This window comes from Alosa sapidissima, chromosome 1 (genome assembly GCF_018492685.1).
Source record: "Alosa sapidissima isolate fAloSap1 chromosome 1, fAloSap1.pri, whole genome shotgun sequence".
Taxonomy (NCBI): domain Eukaryota; kingdom Metazoa; phylum Chordata; class Actinopteri; order Clupeiformes; family Clupeidae; genus Alosa; species Alosa sapidissima.
In genome coordinates this window covers 5,727,826-5,748,713 of record NC_055957.1, presented here as the reverse complement: position 1 = coordinate 5,748,713, position 20,888 = coordinate 5,727,826, and the positions used below count along the sequence as shown (strand labels likewise).

At 39.5% G+C, this 20,888-nt stretch overlaps 1 protein-coding gene across 5 annotated transcripts in view; it reads right to left on the bottom strand.

Moving 5' to 3' along the window:
- Positions 1-6,581: 6,581 nt before the first annotated feature.
- The window catches only part of LOC121709700, a 28,941-nt gene continuing 14,634 nt past the window's right edge, over positions 6,582-20,888 (bottom strand). Inside the window, exons 1-4 of one of the 5 annotated variants that reach the window (XM_042093297.1) lie at positions 17,650-17,947; positions 15,446-15,540; positions 15,173-15,286; positions 6,582-11,559 (exon numbers count right to left, since the gene is read on the bottom strand). In XM_042093297.1, coding sequence (XP_041949231.1) covers positions 7,064-11,559; positions 15,173-15,272 — 4,596 coding nt within the window. In that variant the 5' untranslated portion in view covers positions 15,273-15,286; positions 15,446-15,540; positions 17,650-17,947 and the 3' untranslated portion in view covers positions 6,582-7,063. Of the gene's footprint in view, positions 11,560-15,172; positions 15,287-15,445; positions 15,541-17,649; positions 17,948-20,888 lie in introns of those variants that run through there. The other 4 variants (XM_042093305.1, XM_042093315.1, XM_042093323.1 and 1 more) reach the window with 4 other exon arrangements.

Here is a 20,888-nt window from a genome sequence, read left to right as displayed (position 1 = left end):
CACATGGGGCCAGAAGTGTAGAGCGGAGCCCCAAAACATTTTTGGCATGTCAGCAAGGATGGATTACTGAATGAGCTTACCGAGTCCTTATGCATCTGTGTCCAGGGGGACAGTAGTTCATAATCAGTCACTGTATTAATACATAACCTCACTGTATTAATTTATAATATGACACTATAGTGTGAAGTTGTCAATTATCGCCAAGCACAGGTGACTCTGCGTTGTGGGAGGGGGCCCCCAAATCAAATTCTGCTTAGGGCCCCCAAAAGGCTCGGGCCGGCACTGTAGCCAATTGGCTGCGAAGCGAATGCAGAATTGCCATTCACCCTGTTACGAGTTGATGAACCACTGAAACAATTTTGGAAACATTTTAAGGTATAAAAAACTCTTTGGTGTTGCTTTAAGGTGTGCCTGTGCTGTGAGATTTTTCGGTGGTGCAACTCCTCCACCTGTCAGTTGGACCCTGTTACGACAAGCCTGGTCAAGATGTGCCTACCATCCATCTGGCATTCCACAGAAATCACTCCACCGCCTCCAAATAATCCAGAACTCTGCAGCCAGGATAGTAACAGGCACAAAGTCCACAAGCCACATAACACCTGTACTGTTGCAGCTACACTGGTTACCAGTTACCCAGAGAGTCCAGTTTAAGATCTTAGTGTTGACATATAAGGCCCTGCATAACCTTGCTCCCAACTATATCACCAACCTCTTGGAGAGCTACACCCCTTCCCGCTCGCTGCGATCCTCATCAGCTGGTCTGCTCAAGGTGCCCATGATGATCCTCAGCACCATTGGAGAGAGTGTTCTCCCACACAGCCCCAAAGCTATGGAACTCACTTCCAAACAACATCAGGCAGTGTGAATCCACTGCCCAGTTTAAAAAGGAACTGAAAACCTTTCTTTTTAGACTAGCCTATGGACTGTGATATGGCTAAATGGACTATATATATATTTTATATATATATATATATATTTTTTTTTTTTTTTTCTCCTTTTTTGATATATATATATTTTCCCTTCTATTTGTTTTATCTGTGAAGCGACCTTGGGTGTCCTGAAAGGCGTTTTTAAATAAAATGTATTATTATTATTATTATTATTATTAACCCAGTGGCCTACAAGTGAGGGGCATATGGCAGCTGGAACGCAAATGACCTGAATACCAGTTTCACTTGCAGTCTTCTGTTCAACACCAATAAAACGTCATATAATCTGCACTACAGATTCATATAAAACTTCATATAATCTGCACTACAGATTCATATAAAACTTCATATAATCTGCACTACATTGCTAAACGCATGAGTGGTTTCAATAGTTAAAGGTGCCCTGCACACGTATTTCATTACTTGTGGTAATGTCTGAAGTTCTCTTTCAAGGAGACTTTGTGCACATCCCAGCCTGCAGGAAGACTCAGCTGGATTTGCGCCAGTTGTCATTAATATTCAACGAGCTAAGCTGATTGGCTATCAGATTGGCTTATTATTGGTTATACCGACCCACCCCTACCAACCCACCTCCCTTCCCCCAACCCACCCTACCTTCCACCCACCTCTCCCACACCCGCCCCTATTAACCCATACACCCCGCACATGATCCACATTCACATACACAACAACAACAACAAAAACATCTGAGGGCATTGTAAATTTGGCTCCATTGGCTATCAAATTGTTTCTTTTTATCACGATGGTAGTTGTTATCAACTAATTTTAGCTTCATGGCATGAACTTAGCTTGGCTAGCGAGTGCGAGCATTGTCCAAATGGGTATTAAACCTGCTAGGCTAGCGAGTGCATTAAACCTGTATAACATAACATTTCCTTGAGTTGACAATAACGTTTTACTTACGGACTGGGCACTGGTCGTAGACTGCCGTGAGGGTAGCCTACTGCTCCAGGCTTCAACAGCAACCTTTTTGCAAAGCCTGTGGCATTGTTCCAAAAAATTAACTGAAGCCATTTGATCCTCAAGTCTGTGTTCTCGGGCAAAATTGTTGAAGTTCTATTCGTGCATAGCGCACAAGCCCGTTGACATTCAGCCATCCTTGCATAGGCCTACGAAAACTGTCACAGAGCTAAACGAATTTTGTGGGCGTGGTCTCAACTGGGCGAGCTCATGAATAGTAATGAGCTCATCAATTCCACGTCAAACTGAAGAGCTTTTGCAATTGGCCTAATTTCTCTGCTTATTTCTTTTCAGTGGCTAGAGCTGACAGAGGAGGTAGCAGTTCATTTTCACATTCACGACATAGCACAAACACATATGGACCTAAACATATTTAAAAACAATACAAGTAAAAACGTTTTTGTGTGGCAGGGCACCTTTAAAGAATAGTTTCAAAAGTAAAGTAAAATGAAAACTTTAAAGACACAAGGTAGAATAATAAAAAGACATGCAGAATTCAATGATAGCATGAAGTGTATTTGATCAGTTAGCTGAAGGTATCTGATAACAGTTTGGTCTTGAGTCTAGTCAGTTTGGACCTTTCAGTTTGGACCTTTTTTATATCATCTGATCTGAAGAGCTGAACAGCATAACAGATAAAAACTCCTTCACTGTTTAGTTCTAACAGCAGGTTTTACTAACTGTTTTTTCTCCTGAGACCTGAGAGGTAAGGTGAAAGCAGGTTTTACTAACTGTTTTTTCTCCTGAGACCTGAGAGGAAAGGTGTGTAGCCTACTGCTGAAGAATGTTTGAAAGGTAATTAGGTCCTGCTTCATTTAGTGATTTATAAGCAGTAGTGATAAATATATGCAGTGCAATAATATATGTTTTCCCCATGAACCCCCAACATTATGTCTGTGTCAAATGTCTATGGTGTATGAAATGTGTATGTCTGTATTTGTCATTCCTATGTCTGTGACCATGTATGTGCCATCATGTGCCTGTAACAATGTATGAAAAGCGGTGTGGAAAATGTGAAAAAGATTTTTTCTAAGGGGAACAACTAATAAACTAACTAGTGTTTTAAAGTAAATTCTATGAAACTAGTGCAGGGATTTAAGAATTGGAATAATGTGTTGAATTATTTTAGTTTTCTTGAGAACCCTAGCTGCTGCATTTTGCATCACCTGAAGCTGTTTGATAGTCTTTCAGGAAGGCCTGTGAAAAGCCCATTGCAGTAATTGCATACATGTGTAGGTAGGTGTATGCAAGTGTGTGGGATGATAGGATATGTCTTAATCTATGTTATATCATATGTACTGTAGATGGATGGATAGAAAATATACAGTTTAGATGGATAATTTAGCTTTCCATGAATTACATAGGCTAAAATGTATCCGTCGTACACTTTTTCACCTACAGTATATAATATAGGATTAGATCGAGGCAAACGACTGAAAGTGGTTCGGTCAAATCCAAACTCCTGCTATGTCACATCTAGAGAGTATGGGCTTTTAGAAAATATATAGGTTAGATAGCTGAATACACTTTACTTTTGGGAAATAATAAGAGTGTACATATTAGAGATGTAATTACAAGTGTGGTTTGCCTAAATCCATGTTTTGAGTTTATGTTTAAAAGTTGGAAAGTTGTTGCTCAGTCTTAACCAGTGGTGGAGTCTACATGATACACAGGACTACGCAGTATACCCACTTCAAAAGCATCACCATCTCAGTATACCCACTTAAAATAGGCATGGAAAGGTATTAACATTTGCTAGACTACATCACAGTATACCCACTACAGCTAACTAGACTACACCACTTATCTTAACTCATTAGGTATTAAGTATTCCAGTTGGTGTTGGTTGGTGCTAGTTGTTGTCTCTGTTTTAAAAGGCTGTTTGCAAATACTTGCTGTGTCTGTACTGCACTACACACTCCCCTCTGGTGGACACTCTCTGTACTGCACTACACACTCTCTGGTGACACTCCCCTCAGGTGGTTGCTTGGGTGAGTCTACTGCTACTGTCTTTCAGCTTTAACGGACTCTGTGAGGGAAGTGCTAGCTCATGTAAAACCTTAGATGATGCGAGCATCAGTGAAATGTTTAAAATCATTAATATCAAAATATAAGTTTGACATAAGGCGTTGTCATGACAGAGGTGTGAGTAGGGCAGGGCAGGTGGAGATTTCCCTGGCAACCACCCACTCACAAGCACATCAGTCCTCACAACTGGACATAGAGAGATGCACACTCACTGCCCTCTGTAGGTTAATAATAGACAGTGCAAACATCATGGTTTATATATCCTACAGTATATGTACTGTGTGTATACAGACAGAGATAGACAAATAGATTTATATTCATACTGTACGTAGCCTAGTTAATGTCCTTATATGTCTTATTTATGCTTCTATTATGTGTCCTTATACTGTATTTAAGTCATGGGTCAAGTCTTTAGGTTCAGGATTATTCAGCAGAGCCAACGGGGCACTAGAATTGACTTTTTATGCGCCTTATTATATTCACTTGAGAGTATTGAGATATCTTATGACCGTCACCACAGTTCTGTCACAGAGAGCGCTGTCTGTTTCTCTCTGAAGTGTATGTGATCGGTGTGCCACGGACTCTTTAACTGCCTCAGAGCCTGCATATCTTACACACAGGACAGTCACATTTTGCCTTATAGGCTACAGTGTGTGCTGTGGTGAATCCAGTGTGAAAATAGATCTAGTTTATTGTTTATTGTTGTTTATTTGTGTGTGTATGTCTATGTGATAGAATTATTATTTGATGGAAATAATTCTAGCTGGCTCAGCCTAAATTTATCAGATGGCAGCTTAATTTGGCTTACAAAATGATTGGCTGGCTGTGGCTGAAATGTGAAATGGCGCAAATGGCAAGTGGTATTGGTCACATCTATCTTTTAAGCTTACTGGTTAAATAAATTGTTAATTATCCCACCATATCTCTATTCTCGTATGCCAATGTTCAGCTATAGTTGATAAACTAGCCTACTTGGTAATTATTCAAGGTCGAGTTCTTAATTATATGGAGTCAGATTAATCATTGTTTCTCGTAACAGTACCATTGCTTCACCAGCCTGTCTTTTGTTCATACACGCGCAAACCTGTGAGCGGGCAACGCTCATCATCCGTGAGGAGCATGTTTGTCCCCTGCTCTCTTTCCCCCCTTACAATCCAGCTCTGATTCCCAATCGCCTACTGCAGTCCTCTGATGACGGTCTGTTATGTCAACCGATTTGAAAAAATATAATGTCCGCAACACTGCTATTGACTCCCAATTATTTATTGCAACGTTTCGACCCTGCTGGGTCTTCTTCAGGCAAATGATGCCAGAAGGTGGGATGTGCACACTACAACTGTTTGCTGAACTGTTATGTCAACCGGCCATAAACACTATGGAGGTCAAATTCAAGACTTTCCCTCAGTGATTTCTAGTTGGTGCAATAGGTTGCCTCTAGTGTTCTGCATTCCTGCGATAGTTTTGGATCTTTCAAGAGGGGTCTAAAGACTTACTGTATCTGTTCAGCTTGCACTTAATTAATTCTTAGACTTATAGTTTGTATATTTATGGTATTTGTTGAGTTTCATTATTGATATGTATTGATATTATTGTTCTTATTACTACTTTGCATTATTGTTATTATTACGGTTTTGCTTAATGTGTTGGCTGACCAACATTCAAAAATTGTTTACTGTTCATTTTTTACTATTGTAAGGTCCATATTCTGTAAGTCGCTTTGGACAAAAGCATCTGCTAAATACAAGAGTCATAACAAATTGGCACTATTGGGAATTATAAATCATCCCTGAAGAGCTGGCTGAGCAGTAGCTGCACTTTCTACTCTTGTTTTATGTTGTATGTATGTACTGTGTGTGTGATGCTTGGACTGTATGAATGACTGTATTCTGTATTTTGCATATCACTCATATGCACATACGTACAGTACATACACTTAAAAACACATGCTTACACCCGCAAACAATGGTTTGAACGCACTACCAAGCTCACATTTTTCAAGGACCACAGTGGAAACAAGCCCTGTGGCTTTATTGTTTTGCTTTATGGTGTTTATTCTTTTCACAGATAACGTACAAAGACAATTCTTTTTTCATTGATTTGATTGCTTAAAATTCTTTATTAACATTATGGTAGAACAGAAGTTTCTTATTAAAAACAATCAATCAATCACTCTCTCACACACGCACACACATACACACACACACACACACACAGATACACACGCACAAACATATACCACTCACTGTCATAAACACTCGTTATTCTCATCAATTTTTCGACTGCTAAATGCCCAATAAATCCCACAACATGGAGCAGATATCAGCATCATCTGTGCTGTGAGTCAGCAATTCTATTTAAGCTTTGAATTCAGTTGACAGTTATTAGAACAGGATACACGAGTCCATTAAACAAGACTAAAGTGTGTGAAGACAATAAAAGTTTCTGCTAAGTACTCATAACCAACAAGAAACGATCATAAGTACAGGACCCTCCACAATTTATTGGTAAAGTTGACTAAAAAGATGTATTACATAAACCCATATGTACAGTATAACAGCAGAACATTTTCCAAGGACCCCCAAATAATCATGACAGATCAACCTATTAGCATTTATACTCTTAGATGCCATTTTTAAAAAAAAAAAAAATCATCTAAATATTTCAGACCCTTTTTTATGAACTCTCTGTCTCTTTTGACTTACATCACAAACATCAGCATCACTCAAGAGACTCAGCATCTCTTGAGAATGTTAACAGACTATTTATCGGTGCTTGTTAGCTAGATAAAAAGAAACAGCAAGAAAAGTTCAGACCCTTAGACATGATGTGTCCCCGTCATATCATATCAGGGTTTCTACTGGACAAAGATAACGTGGGTGGGAGTAATGGACACACACTAAGCTATTTGTATATTGGTGTAAATGATCTATGCATTAACGATACAGCACAGTTTTATCATTTCTAGTTAATTATTTCATGGACCGTTTCATTATGGGTTGCAGACCTTCAGGGGTGCAAGGTTAACAGGATTGTACATATAGACTGCAACTACTGAATATATACTGCAAAAACACAAAGATTAAATCTGTATATTAAATGTCACATTCTGCTGGTCAGAAGACATATCATTCAAAGTGTGACAAAAAATCAGTGAAAAGCCCCTTGACATTTGACTTAATCTTCTGCCATTTTGACTTCTCTTTTGCAGTTAGATCTACTCTCTCTGCCACCTTCTGCAGGAGAACTGCACCTTGTCTTACTTCCTGTAACTCTTTAATACGCTCCTTAAATCCAGGTTTGGCCTCCCGCTCCTCTGACAGTATCAGGAGATCAATGTAATCTGGAGTAGACAAAGGATCTGGACGAAGGGCAATCTCTGACAGGCGTCTCAGGCATTTAGTTACAGTGTCCATAATTTTAACAACTTTCCCCTGCACCTGCTCATATTCTACTTCCAGCTGTTTAACTATTTTCTCCATGCTCATCTTCTCTCCCAGTGCCGTCTCATATTTACTCTTCAGTTCCTGATACGTCCGCTTCTCTGTCACACGTGTTGTGTCCCATCGGTAGGTCATGTTGAAATGCTTAGTCCAATGGCATTTTCCTGGACACACTATGCAGCTTCCATTTTTCATGGCAGAACACCTACTTTTGTCCTCATCTTTTGGTATATAACAAGGATAGTGGCACGTATAGTTGCACCCATGGCAGTTGGTGATGAATTTTCCTGATGGAATATCAATCTTCTCAGAATGTTCTACCTCTACTTCAAATTCAAAGTCCTCATTTGCCTTCATGTGGGTCTCGTGGTTTTGCAGTGCAGCTTTTGTGGTGTTTATTTCCTCCAGTTTGGACAAACCTTTTCGTATCATAGGCTGCAACCCCTCAACAGTCGCCTCAAGCTCTCTGCGCTCTTGGAGAACTTCTTTTGTCAGGGTCAGACTCTGGGGTTGCATGCTGGCTAGATGAGTGAAGAATTTGTTCATGCTGACTTTGCCCATTTTCCAGAACATGTAATCAAAGTTGTCCTCATCACTGCTGGCTTCTGTATTTTTTGCAAAAAGCACAGAGTTGTTGAATTTGAAATGAAGAAGGGAGCCATCTGGGTTAGTAGCACATGGGATGTCAGCAGCTTTGATTGCCTCCAGTACTGGGGGTGATTTGCCATCAGCAAAGGTGACCAGAGCAATGATGTTGCTGGCGATGTCCTTCCCAAAAATGGAGAGGATGGCATCAAAGATGTACTTCTGTGTGTGTGTTAGACGAGCCAATGCAGACTGCACTACAAAACACACTGCATCAATGCTATCAATTCCACCCTTGACTGAGAAAAAGTTTCTTATTTTTTCTGTGATTTCTTTGTCTTGTTTGATTCCTCTGGTGTCCCCAAACCCTGGAGTGTCGATGATGGTGAGAGAATATGGAACTTGGAATTCATCTGTGTGGTGAATCTGATAGGCTGTCACGTTTGAAGTCTGACTGCATGCCTGTGTTTTGCTGGTTTCTTCATTTATCAGTTTAAACCTATGGTTGTCCTCCCACTCGACTCCAAGTATGTAGTTGATCATGCCGTTGATGAGGGTGGTCTTGCCAGATCCAGTAGCTCCAACAACCATGATGGTTTTGTTTGATAGGTTTTTGACTGGTGCACTTCCAAAAACCTTTTTGTTGAGATTGCCACCTCCGGTTGGTTTATATAGGTAGACTGATGGATTACCTGGCAGGGGAGCGAACTTTGTTTTATCCAGTGGTCCTTTCTTAGTTTTAATCTGTAATTCTTCACCAGGTTCACTTACTCCAACACCAGCATCTGTGCACATCCTGATGGAGTAGGTTGTGTTCCCTTTAAGGTTTTTCAGGGTGTAAAAGTACATCTCCTTCCTGGTATGTTTGGTCTGCCACTGATTTCTGCTCTCCTCCCTGAACTCAATGATGTATCGCTTTACTGATTCACAGTGTTGAACAGATGGGGAGCTCCATGTCAGGGTGATAGAGGTTGCTTTCACTTCAGTCACTTTTACCTCAGTTGGTGGACCAACTGCTATGAGAGTTACAGCTCTGCAAATGTCACTGCTGACAGCGTAGCCAAGTTTGCCCACAGCTGTGGTTCTGATCTCATACTCTGTCTCTGGCTTCAGTCCTGACAGAGTTACTGCCTCTTGGTTCCTCTGCACTGGGTGGGATTTCCATTCAGTCTCCTGATTCTGTTTCTCTCTGTATTCTACTCGGTACTCTACAGTGGCAGAGTCTGGGTCAGACACCTGAACTATTACCTGAACTATTATGCGGTCATGTGAAACATCAGGGGTCTTTGGAGTGGCAGGTTTTGATGGAACTGCTGTGAGAGTTACAGCTCTGCAGACATCACTGCTGACAGTGATGTAGCCGAGTTTGCCCACAGCTGTGGCTCTGATCTCATACTCAGTCTCTGGCTTCAGTCCTGATAGAGTCACTGCCTTTTGGTTCTTCTGCACTGGGTGGGATTTCCATTCAGTCTCCTGTTTTGTTCTGTATTCAATGACATACTCTTTTACAAAGTCACATGTTTGGTCAGATGGGATGCTCCATGTTAGGGAGATACAATTTGTCTTCACTTTAGAGACTTTTAGCTGATTTGGTGGGCACACTGTTTGGGTTACGGCTCTGCATACCTCACTGCTGACAGTGTACCTGAATTTACTCACAGCTGTGGCTCTGATCTCATACTCAGTCTCTGGCTTCAGTCCTGATAGAGTCACTGCCTTTTGGTTCTTCTGCACTGGGTGGGATTTCCATTTGGTCTCCTGTTTTGTTCTGTATTCAATGACATACTCTTTTAAGGATTCACATGTTTGGTCAGATGGGATGCTCCATGTTAGGGAGATACAATTTGTCTTCACTTCAGAGACTTTTAGCTGATTTGGTGGGCGGACTACTGAGAGAGTTACAGCTCTGCAGATGTCACTGCCGACAGCATAGCCGAGTTTGCCCACAGCTGTGGTTCTGATCTCATACTCTGTCTCTGGCTTCAGTCCTGATAGAGTTACTGCCTCTTGGTTCCTCTGCACTGATTTCCATTCAGTCTCCTGATTCTGTTTCTCTCTGTATTCTACTCGGTACTCTACAGTGGCAGAGTCTGGGTCAGACACCTGAACTGTTACACTGTCATATGAAACACCAGTAGTGGTTGGAGTGGCAGGTTTTGATGGAGGAACAAAGAGGATTGCATCATCATTTCCATCTTCATATATGAAAATACATGCACCAGGATGACTCTCATCGTATTTTGAAACAACTATGAATTTGGTGTCATCACTGGTGCTCATCCTCTTCAGCTCTTCAAACAGTTTCAACTGTCCCCTCATTTTTTGTCTAATATTACTGGACAGCCAATCATTGTTTCTACCCTGTAGATCTGATGATTCTACATCAGACGTTTTCAACATTCCCAATGGCTTGAGGTCATTTGACAGTTTCAACAGGAAATGATCAGGCTCATCTAGAGAGGTAAATGAAAAGCTCACAACATTTTTGACATTTACATCATTCAAGAGGTCATCCAAATCCACATACATTTGTACATCCAGTTTATTCAGTTGCTTGAGGAAGGATTTCAGTGTTTCTGATACCTTCTCCTTGTTTGTAAGCCAGTGATCCAGGTCTTTACTGTTGAATGGAGAACTCTCATGCGCCTTCAGAATGTCTAATAGGGCACTCCCCTCTTTCCCACCCCCTCGGATCGAAGGAAGCACTGACCCGAGCTTGTGCATGAAGTCCAGCTTGTACTGATGGCACATCTGCATGTAATTCTCAACATTCTTTGCCAATGTGGGAAATGCTGCAGCTGCAGTGTCTTTCAGTATGTCTCTGCATCTCATCTCTGTCTTGGTAAAACTCTCTATGGTGTCTGAAGAATATCTGATCAGGTCATTGCTGATGTCTCTTACCAGTCTTGCAGCTCTTGAATCCAACTTCCAGAGAGGGTACAGCCACACCCTGAGTGGAACAGCATGTTCTCCATTCTCTCCCAGCATGTTTGGAAGGTCTCTGTAAACTCTCACAGCATCACTGAAGGACGTTGGGTTGGTGGGTAACTTAAAATCTCTGTGAAATGTGCAGCTAAATTTGTCAACTGCTGATTTCTCTCTTTCATCCATGTTGAAAGAGGCATCAGCATCTACTGTGAGGTTTTTCAGTTTATTGAAGGTGATGTTAACCTCCCCCTCCACTTGTTCCTTCTTATCCTCTGATGATGATTCTCTGTCAAACACAAAGTAGGCACTAGCTCCGTACAAGATGGCTGTGACGACATGAGTGGCAGTGTCATCTTCAAACACGTTAGGATGAGACACTTGTCCATGAGCCAGGTAAGACATTGTTAATGTTTCAAATTGTGTTGTTGTTTTGTACTGAAGAATCACACGTGCTTGTTTGTGAGATTTCTTTGTGTCTTGGAAATATTTAGCTGATCCTCCCACATCCACCAGACCTCCCAAGAGACTTAGCTTCATTGAGCCAGACATCTTTAATGAATTTGACTTCTCCTCCATTGTATCTGATGTTATGACATCAAATTCCGTTTTAATTTGTTGCTGCACACTTGTATTCTTCTGTAGTTGTTCTTGATCCCACAAGGTTATACCTGTTGAGAAATTAGTTAAACAATGAAAAGTCAATAAACACTTTATATACTTCAAAGCATAATTTTGCTTGCTTGAAGATTCATGTGCGACTTTAGCATGATATTAGACTATTTAAGATAATGGTTTGGTTACAGTACAGTAGACATGCGGCAAAAATTAAAAACATCGTAAGGAAAAACTGGTCGATCATTGAGAGTGATAGCCAAGTGTTTCCTGAACCTCCAGTGGCATCGTTCAGACGTGTGCCTACTCTGAGGGATAAATCGATGTGCTCATGCAATACCTCCCACCTGAGCGAAAAGACTCTTGGCTTAGAAAACCTGTAGGTACTTTTAAATGTAGGCATTGCCCCCATTGTGCCAATGTTAACCAATCCAAATGTTTTCTGGACGCAAGAACCAACAATACATAAGAACTGAGGGATTTTATTAATTGTAACACAACTGTAATTGTAACTGTAACTGTAATTTGTAATCTATTGTTTGGCATGTCCTTGTGAGGAGGGTTTCTTTTATGTCGGCTGCACAAAAAGACGGTTAAGGGACCGTCTTGCCGAACACAAATATGCCATCAGAGTGGTGAATAAAGATTAACCCATGGCTAGACACTTTAACAAGTACCATAATAAGAAGGACTCCTTGTTAACTATACAGGGCACTGAGCATGTCAGACCTATGGTGAGGGGTGGCAATAGGTTACAGAGGTTAAACCAACGAGAGTCTTTCTGGATACATCGCCTGAATGCCATGGAATATCAAGGTCTAAATGAAGACATCAATTTCACCTGTTTTTTATAGTAATGTACTGATGTGAATGTCACTGTATTTTTATTATACATTATTTTTTATTTTATTTTTCCTTTCCTTTCTACTGTGTTGATGTGCAGATGGTCACCTTTTGTAGAGTGTCTACGTCTTTTCTGGTCATATGACCTTTTGACCCTATATACAGTGATGGCCAAAAGTATTGGCACCCATGCTAAAGTTGACTGAAAAGAGGAATATAAAATCATCTTTTGGAAATTGATCTTAATGCCTTAAGTGAAAAATGAGGAAATATCTAACCTTTAAGAACACCAATTTTCTTAGTGAATAAATAATGTATCATAAAAAAATAAATGTTCTTCCTTAAAATACAGGGGTCATAAGTATTCCCACCCCTATGTTAAATTCCCATAGAGACAGGCAGATTTTTATTTTTTAAGGCCAGTTATTTCATGGATCCAGAATACTGTGCATCCTGATAAAGTTACCTTGGCCTTTGGAATTAAAATAGCCCCACATCATCACATACCCTTCACCATACCTAGAGATTGGCATGGGTGTTATTTCAGTTAGCCTATTAGCTGGTTTGATTTGCATTGAGCTCAACATAGGACTTGAAAAGGACACTTGAGGAATGTATTTTTCACTTTTGTAAACTTTATACTTTTTGAGATATTAACAAAAAACAAGCTTATTTTTCCCCATAGACTTTACATTAGCAATATGACATCACAATGGACTAATTAACTTGATTTGCACCTGTATCAACTTCCAGCTGCTCAACTAGGACCCATCAAAGGGCCAGTTAAACTGATTACACCTGTATCAACTGCTTTCTGCTTAACTAGGCCAACTCTCTGTGTCTCTCCATACAAGGACATAAGGCACATTCCATCCAACTTTCTATCCATTCATCCTCTTCAAACCATTCACTCATCCACCCATTAAACTATACATCAACATCCATTAAACAATCTGCCTATCAACATCCATTCAACTTTCTGTCTATCAACATCCATTACACTATCTACATTCAACTTTTAAACTATATACTCTGTCTCAGGCTTTAAGCATACAATCTGGCTCTCTTAAGACTACTATTTCCACTGCCCACAACTGTTCCAAAATACATGTCCTCACTACAATAATTCACTATTAAATAATTTAAGTATTTAAACTACTCAACTATTTAACTGTCAGTTGTTATCAACTATGACTCCTGCCTAGCCTGGCGGCCCATCCTATATCATTGAAATGTATAGTCTGGAATCGAATCATTCACCTGCTTAATCCAAGGGGCGGGCAGAGAATTGTCTTTCAAACTGCCTAGGCATGCAATAGGCCAGCGCTACGACCATATCCGTATCCGGTCGGCAAAACGGCAAATACATCCTTCTTCATCCTTTGGCATTTTATGTTAATATACGGTATGTTTATATTTTCATGCACTGGTAATTTCCTCGAAATTACATTTTCTAGTTATTCTTCCCACCAAATTTCTGCGTCTAATTCAGCTTCAACCGTTTAACGTAGAAACTTCGTTCAAACTTTGTAACGTAGGTCTTGAAAAGGACACATGGGGAATGTATTTTTCACTTTTGTAAACTTTATACTTTTTGAGATATTAATAAAAAACAAGCTTATTTTTCCCCATAGACTTTGCATTAGACTATGACATCACAATGGACTAATTAACTTGATTTGCACCTGTATCAACTTCCAGCTGCTCACTACTAGGACCCATCAAAGGGCCAGTTAAACTGATTGCACCTGTATCAACTGCTTTCTGCTTAACTAGGCCAACTCTCTGTGTCTCTCCATTCTACAAGGATATAAGGCATATTCCATCCAACTTCCTATCCATTCATCCTCTTCAAACCATTCACTCATCCACCCATTAAACTATACATCAACATCCATTAAACAATCTGCCTATCAACATCCATTCAACTTTCTGTCTATCAACATCCATCACACTATCTCTATTTAACTTTTTAAACTACTCAACTATTTAACTGTTCAGCCATTTCAACTGTCAGTTGTTATCAACTATGACTTCTGCCAACTGTTATCAAATAAAAGTTTGTTTTGCATTTTATGTTAATATACAGTATGTTTATATTTTCATGCACTGGTAATTTCCTCGAAATTACATTTTCTAGTTATTTTTGGAATCTGATCCCTTATCAAACCTGTTCATTCGTACTCGTCGCTCGACTTATCGTGACTAAATTCAAGATGGCGGCGAACGGTAAACTTCTCAATGTCTCATTTTAAATGTCAGGGCCCTCGGAAGTCTACCAATGAAGTGTGGAGCTACTTTGAGCCTCCTAAATGGTGTAAAACAATGATTTATTTGCATGGCTAGGCCGATGCCCGAGGCACCTACTTTGAAAACCTGTTGGAAGCATTGGCTAACTAGCGCCAGATTTTGGAGTGCAGGGGACAAGCCGAGATGAGCTATGAGTTCACACTCGATATCATGTTTTAACACACTTTATATTAGGTCAATATCACACCGAACTTCTCCTTTAATGTAACAATTCTGATAACCCGGCGCCCCTGCCCCCAGCTACTCTGCCAGCCTCCCCGCAGCCAATGACAGACACAACAATTCATGCGCTGCAGCTATTGGTGGAGCAAGTTAATAGGCACACACAAAGAACACACAATGCACACATCAATAACATACAGGTCGTTACCATATTAACTAGTTTAGTCAACACATCCACAGAGCTGCCAACTCTCACACATTGAAAGTGAGATTCATTCATTTTGATTGGCTCCACGGACTCTTACACCAATCAAATGCGTGAGGGTTGGCAGCTCTGCATCCATGAGGTCCTACCTGGAATAAGCGCATCTTTTCGGCAGTCGTACAGCATCCCGAGCTGGAATGGTCTTCCCAGGGCTGCTGTCTCTATGGTATCATCTCCACATGAGGCCATGGTGTTGATTTCAGCTGGAAAACGAAACATATGATTATGTATATAACCTCAGTTCTCTGAGTGGGAACACAAGACGTTAACACACTCGTCAAATGCCTTGTGCCATATTGTGGACTATCTCATTGTGTTAGAGGCATTGGCTCAGTTGCCAAATGCAGATGTGAGAGCCTCACCCCTCCCATGATTACCATACCGTCACAGTCCGAGGATTGGACCCAATAGCAGACACAGGAATTGATATAAAAAGAGACTTTAATGACAAAGGAATCTGAAAAGCAGGGTAGGATCACAGTTCATAAAAACAGTCCAATACTCAGAAGATCCAGACTGATATCATGAACTGCGTATGACACGCCAATGGCCACTAGCGTGTTATCTAACGCATAATAGCATTTTGGCGTGTTTATCAACGGCATAGCCTAACCATAACCCTAAACCTAACCCTAGAGGGCGCCATATACTTGGCATTGACATACACTCGGAAGTGAGACAATAAGTGCCGTGTATGTTTACGTGGCGTTGACATACACGCTGATAGCTCAAAATGTGTGCAGATAAGACGCCAGTTGGCTATTTTTGAAGTGCCGTGTATATTTACGAAAAACCATGATACCAAGTTGATATCAAGAAATCCAAAAATCTGAATCTTTTCCAAATGGCAAAAAATAATAATAAAAAAAAAAACAGTGAGAAATCAGCAAAACATGGACAGGGTCACCAGTGTTAAACAGTGTTTTCTCGTAGCCTGTGAGATCACAGTGAAATTAATTTCAATTTGAATGAGTTCAAATATTAGGCAAGTGCAGTTGAATGTAGGCTATACTCTGCTTGTCACACACACGTTTTAGTAAAGCAATGTTTACTGGAATCAGCGGGCCCGTTCGATCGAATCAGCGCTGCACAGATCTAGCTAAATGTAATGACTGTATTGAAAGATTCAGCCAGATCTGTACAGGCTGCAAAATCAAACACGCCTGCTAATTTGACGATACGGACCAGGATGCCATGGAATTTTCTTCCTACTGTACAGATACAGGACTTGTTAGGACCTCTCTGCACCTCTCTGTTCAATGACAAGTAGATGACCACAGGGGGCATTTTGAGTCATCCATCGTGGCAAAAATCTTTGAAAAAAAATAATATTCTGACACATTTTCTGCAAGAGATTCTTTCATGGGGTGTCATTGGAAAGAAGAGGGTCTCTAGTAGAGATATGTGGTGTAATTTCCCATGACAAATGGATTTTGAGTGAAAGGGGGGCATTGAAAAATGGCAAAAAAAACCCTATGAAATGACATTTAAATGGAAATGGAAGGGTTTCTAGTATCTATCTATATGTGGTGTAATTTCCAATGGAAAATTGATTTTGAGCGACAGGGACAAACCCAGAATGCTCTTGTTTGACACCAGGTGCTTTAAAACTGGATTTGCTAGTATCTACTTTAGGAACCTTGACAAAGGCTGACAGGCCAAAACGTTGGGATAAAAAGAAAAAAAAAAAAAATAGAGTGTGCGGTAACTATGTTTTTCTTAGTTTATTTTTCCTTCCCAGCACCATGGAGGGTGTGCATTTTTTTGTTATTTATACGAAAAATGAGAAAATTAATGACAAGTCCTAATAAGTACAATATCTAGGCTACTGATTTATTTAATAAAATATATAATTTATCAAAGGATTCAAGAATGGAGTCACCAAAAAAAAGGTTATTCTGTGAAGAGTGCCTGCTCAGCTGGCGAATGCCTGTGTAATCTTGGAAATGTGGTCAACACTGCCACCTGGCGGCAGAAAATGCATTTTTAAAGGTGGAATTTAACTCCACCACTTTTCGAATCTGGGGCTAACCTCAGTTTCTTTGAGCTTCATGGATTAAATAATGCCATTGTTTTTTTTTTATTATTATTTCTTTGTTAGTCAGTATTCAAAATACACAATTTTCAGTTGTAGCCTAGTCCAGTGGTTCTCAACCTTTTTTCAGTGATGTACCCCCTGTGAAATATTTTTTGCATGGATTCTACTTTTTAAATATATGTATATTTTAAAATCTTACATACCCCCTGGAGTGCCTTCACGTACCCCCAGGGTTACGTGTAGCCTACCCCCATTTGAGAACCACTGCCTTAGGCCTACTGGTTGAAAGCAGAGTAGCCTACACTAGGCTACTGATAAAGCCAACCTTTCAAATTCTGACTCTCTGGTCTTTTTCATGAACCAATTATTTTGTCTTATTCGTTAAAACATTATAATAGCATTCAAGCAAAATCTACCTCATTTAAAGCAGATCGATTTTTGTAATGCTGATATTTACCCAACATACAAATTCATTCACATGAAGAGGCAGCCGAGTAGCCCTAAAGTTGAACACAGTGCAGGACTGACCTGTTACAGCTGAAACTTTCTCTCCTCCTAAGTGTGTCTTCAGTCCCGTGGAGTGAAATGGCAGCTAGCTGAGGAAAACGGCTTTATCAAGTGGGGAAGCAGAGTGAAACTTATATTAGTGGAGGAGCAGAAAATGAAACTTATTTCAGTGGAGAGGCAGAAATGAAACTGAAAGTTAAGTGTGTAAAGAGCGTAGTGTAGGCTGCAGTGCAGGGGACTCAAACTACCGGCCCGCGACCTAATGTCAAAATATTGTAATTCGGCCCTTTTAATTGCGACAAACAATGGCACTGATTAAAATAGAAGATAGATACTCTCCTCCTCTAGTTGCTAGACATCCAGAGCTTTCATTCAAGCCCAAATTCGCTGCACAAAGTTTTCAGGAAATACTTGTATTAGCCTACACACGAGAAACACGAAGACGTGCATTTGTTTGTATAATGACGCGGAAACGATGCAGGCCATAGATTTGCACAAATTGAAGCAGAAATATAGGCCTACACCAAATGTTGAAAAAAAGTTCACGTGTGATGAAGTCTTCGGTAGGCTATGTTATTCACCTATTCAAATTCTGAAGGAGAATATCTGCCTTTTGGAGATTATGATCGATCGTCTATTGACACTGACTATTTGACAGTGATAGTCACGGTGCGTCTGTGAATGGAGGTGCGTCTTTTGCGTATACGACGGTGTCCACTAAGCATACCATGCTTATTAGCCTCTGCCCAACATAGCTGGAGTTGGCAGTGCTAATCGTGATGATAGTGTCCGTAATGGACATGGTACAGACAGCAGGGGTAGTAAAAATAGGGCTCTGAAGAACTACAAAGTCACCCGCGATTGGAACTGATTTGACCAGGCTACTTTATTGTAGGCCTGTAATAACGGTTTGTGGTTATAGTAATAGTTTACTATTGTTGGTTTGCATCTTAGGCCTACTGTTTTCCTGTTAATTTGTTATGTGGGTAATATGCCAAAAAAGAAGGTAAACCTGCTCAAATATGTTCAACATCCAGTATTTACTGAAAGGTGCATAATTTGAGGTGCTTACCATCCAGTGGCAGATTAGATGAGTAAATTTACCCCCTCCACAAACTTTTGATATACTCAGAGATTTTTACATTTACAGTAGAACTTTATCTCTGACCATTTTCAAGCCATAGCCTTTTGAAATTTTGATATAAAAATCCAATGGTGTTGTTTTCTTAACCCTGACGCCTAAAGGATTAAATAAGTTATGAGAGGAAAATATTTTTGTTTGGTGTGACATACCTGTTTTTATGTTTTTTTGTTTTTTATAATTTGTATTAATATATATTTTATCATTATTTTATTTATAAGCTAAGGTTGCTGGCACATATGTCTAAAAAGAGATAAAAAGACTTGCACTTTCTGTTTACAGTTTTGTGTTAGTATGTTTTTTTTTGGGGGGGGGGGGGGGGCATTGCATTTTCAGAAATAGCTGTTCTTTTTTTGTATTATTCTGACGTGGCCCTCCAATCAGATGACTTTGGCAGAACTGGCCCCCAGCTCATTTGAGTGTGAGACCCCTGCTGTAGTGTAAGGAGCAGTAGTGTATTGATTTGGAAGATTGGATCAAGAAGGTCCGACACTGTGTCTGTGTAACTGTAAAGAAGGGCAGTTTCAATTCTCCAAAGGTGAAACACACCTACCCAACTAAGGTGAAACACACCTACCCAACTAAGGTGAAACATACCTACCCAACAGACAAGAATAATTTCTCGGGTTTGGTAATATGAAGTTGGAAATCATGTTTCTTGCAAATTTGACTGAGCATTTTGATTTTTTTAATGTTACTGTATGTCAGTCATTTTTATGAACAAATTTTTATTTGTTCAGCAGTGTTAGAGCCTCTGGAAAGAAGCCCTACCTTATGGAAGAATATTAGAATCAAATGTTTTGTACGTGTGTGTGTCACGTTTTGAAACTAAAAATTATTTGTAACTGTAAAAATTATCTGTACAATTAATTGTCGATATTACAAATACCCTACACTTACAAATCTTTTTTCTACGGGTATGGATCATTTTTACAGTTACAAATCATCCTACAGTTACAAATATTTTACCATTACAAACATATTCGGTAACACTTTATAATAAGGTGCCATAATAAATAGCAAACTAGCCATTAACCCTTTGTTAATATTTGTTAATTGTTACTAAAATATCTATTTGCCACAAGTTAATAGTTTTTTCATTATTAATTAAATATTAGTTGTTTACATAAAATAATATTGTATTAATATTTGTTTTAGTTAACTAAATGTCATTTTGGCACTAATTAACAGTTATTACATCATTGACATGTTAAATGTTTATTTACAAACTATATGTTAATATAAAAGTTAATGACATTATTATTATTTAACTAATTGTTATTAAACTGTGCTTCTGCCTATCCCAATTTGAACCACTACCCATAGGACCCTATCAGTATCGGGGACCCTTATAATAAAGATGGTTAAGCTTAATTAGTAATATATAACTATTAGTCAGACAGTGAAGGGACTGAGACCAAAATTGGCTCATCACATTTATTCCTTTAGGAAAAGTTAAAAGAAAACAAGCCTTCAGGATCTGCACAAGCAAAATAAGAAGAGTACATGTACACTAAGTTGAATGGGCATCATTCATATAGCATCACTGTCAGCCCTACTAGCAATGGAGACATGCGACATGGAATGGTCAGGTGCACAGAATGACAGTTAATTAATATTCTAAGAGACTCACTAAACATTCACAGACGTAGAGCATACGGAGGTAATGCATAAACATAATGCTACATGCTGAATTGCACTTTCCATGCACACTCATTTAAACCACACTGAATGCATGGAAAGTTGCTAGCAGAGTTAACAGCTAGTCACATAAGACAGACTCAGTGTGTATGAACTCATGGTCATAATGAAAACATTAATAAACTAAAAATTAATAAAGCTTTAAAACTTAAACTGTTTGCCATGTTGTTTGTCGCTTTGGTTAAAAATGTGTCAGCCAAATGTAATGTAATGTAATGCAATGTAATGGATGTATTAGGATTTTCAGACTGTGAGACACAAGCTACTGTGTAAACATTCTTCATGTCATTAGCTTTGTCTGTCTGTGTATATTACTAATCTGTGTAGATATAATATTATAATCTGTCTGTGTATATATTACTAATATATTAATTAAGCTTAACCAACTTTATTACAAGGGGCCCACCAGGGGCGGACT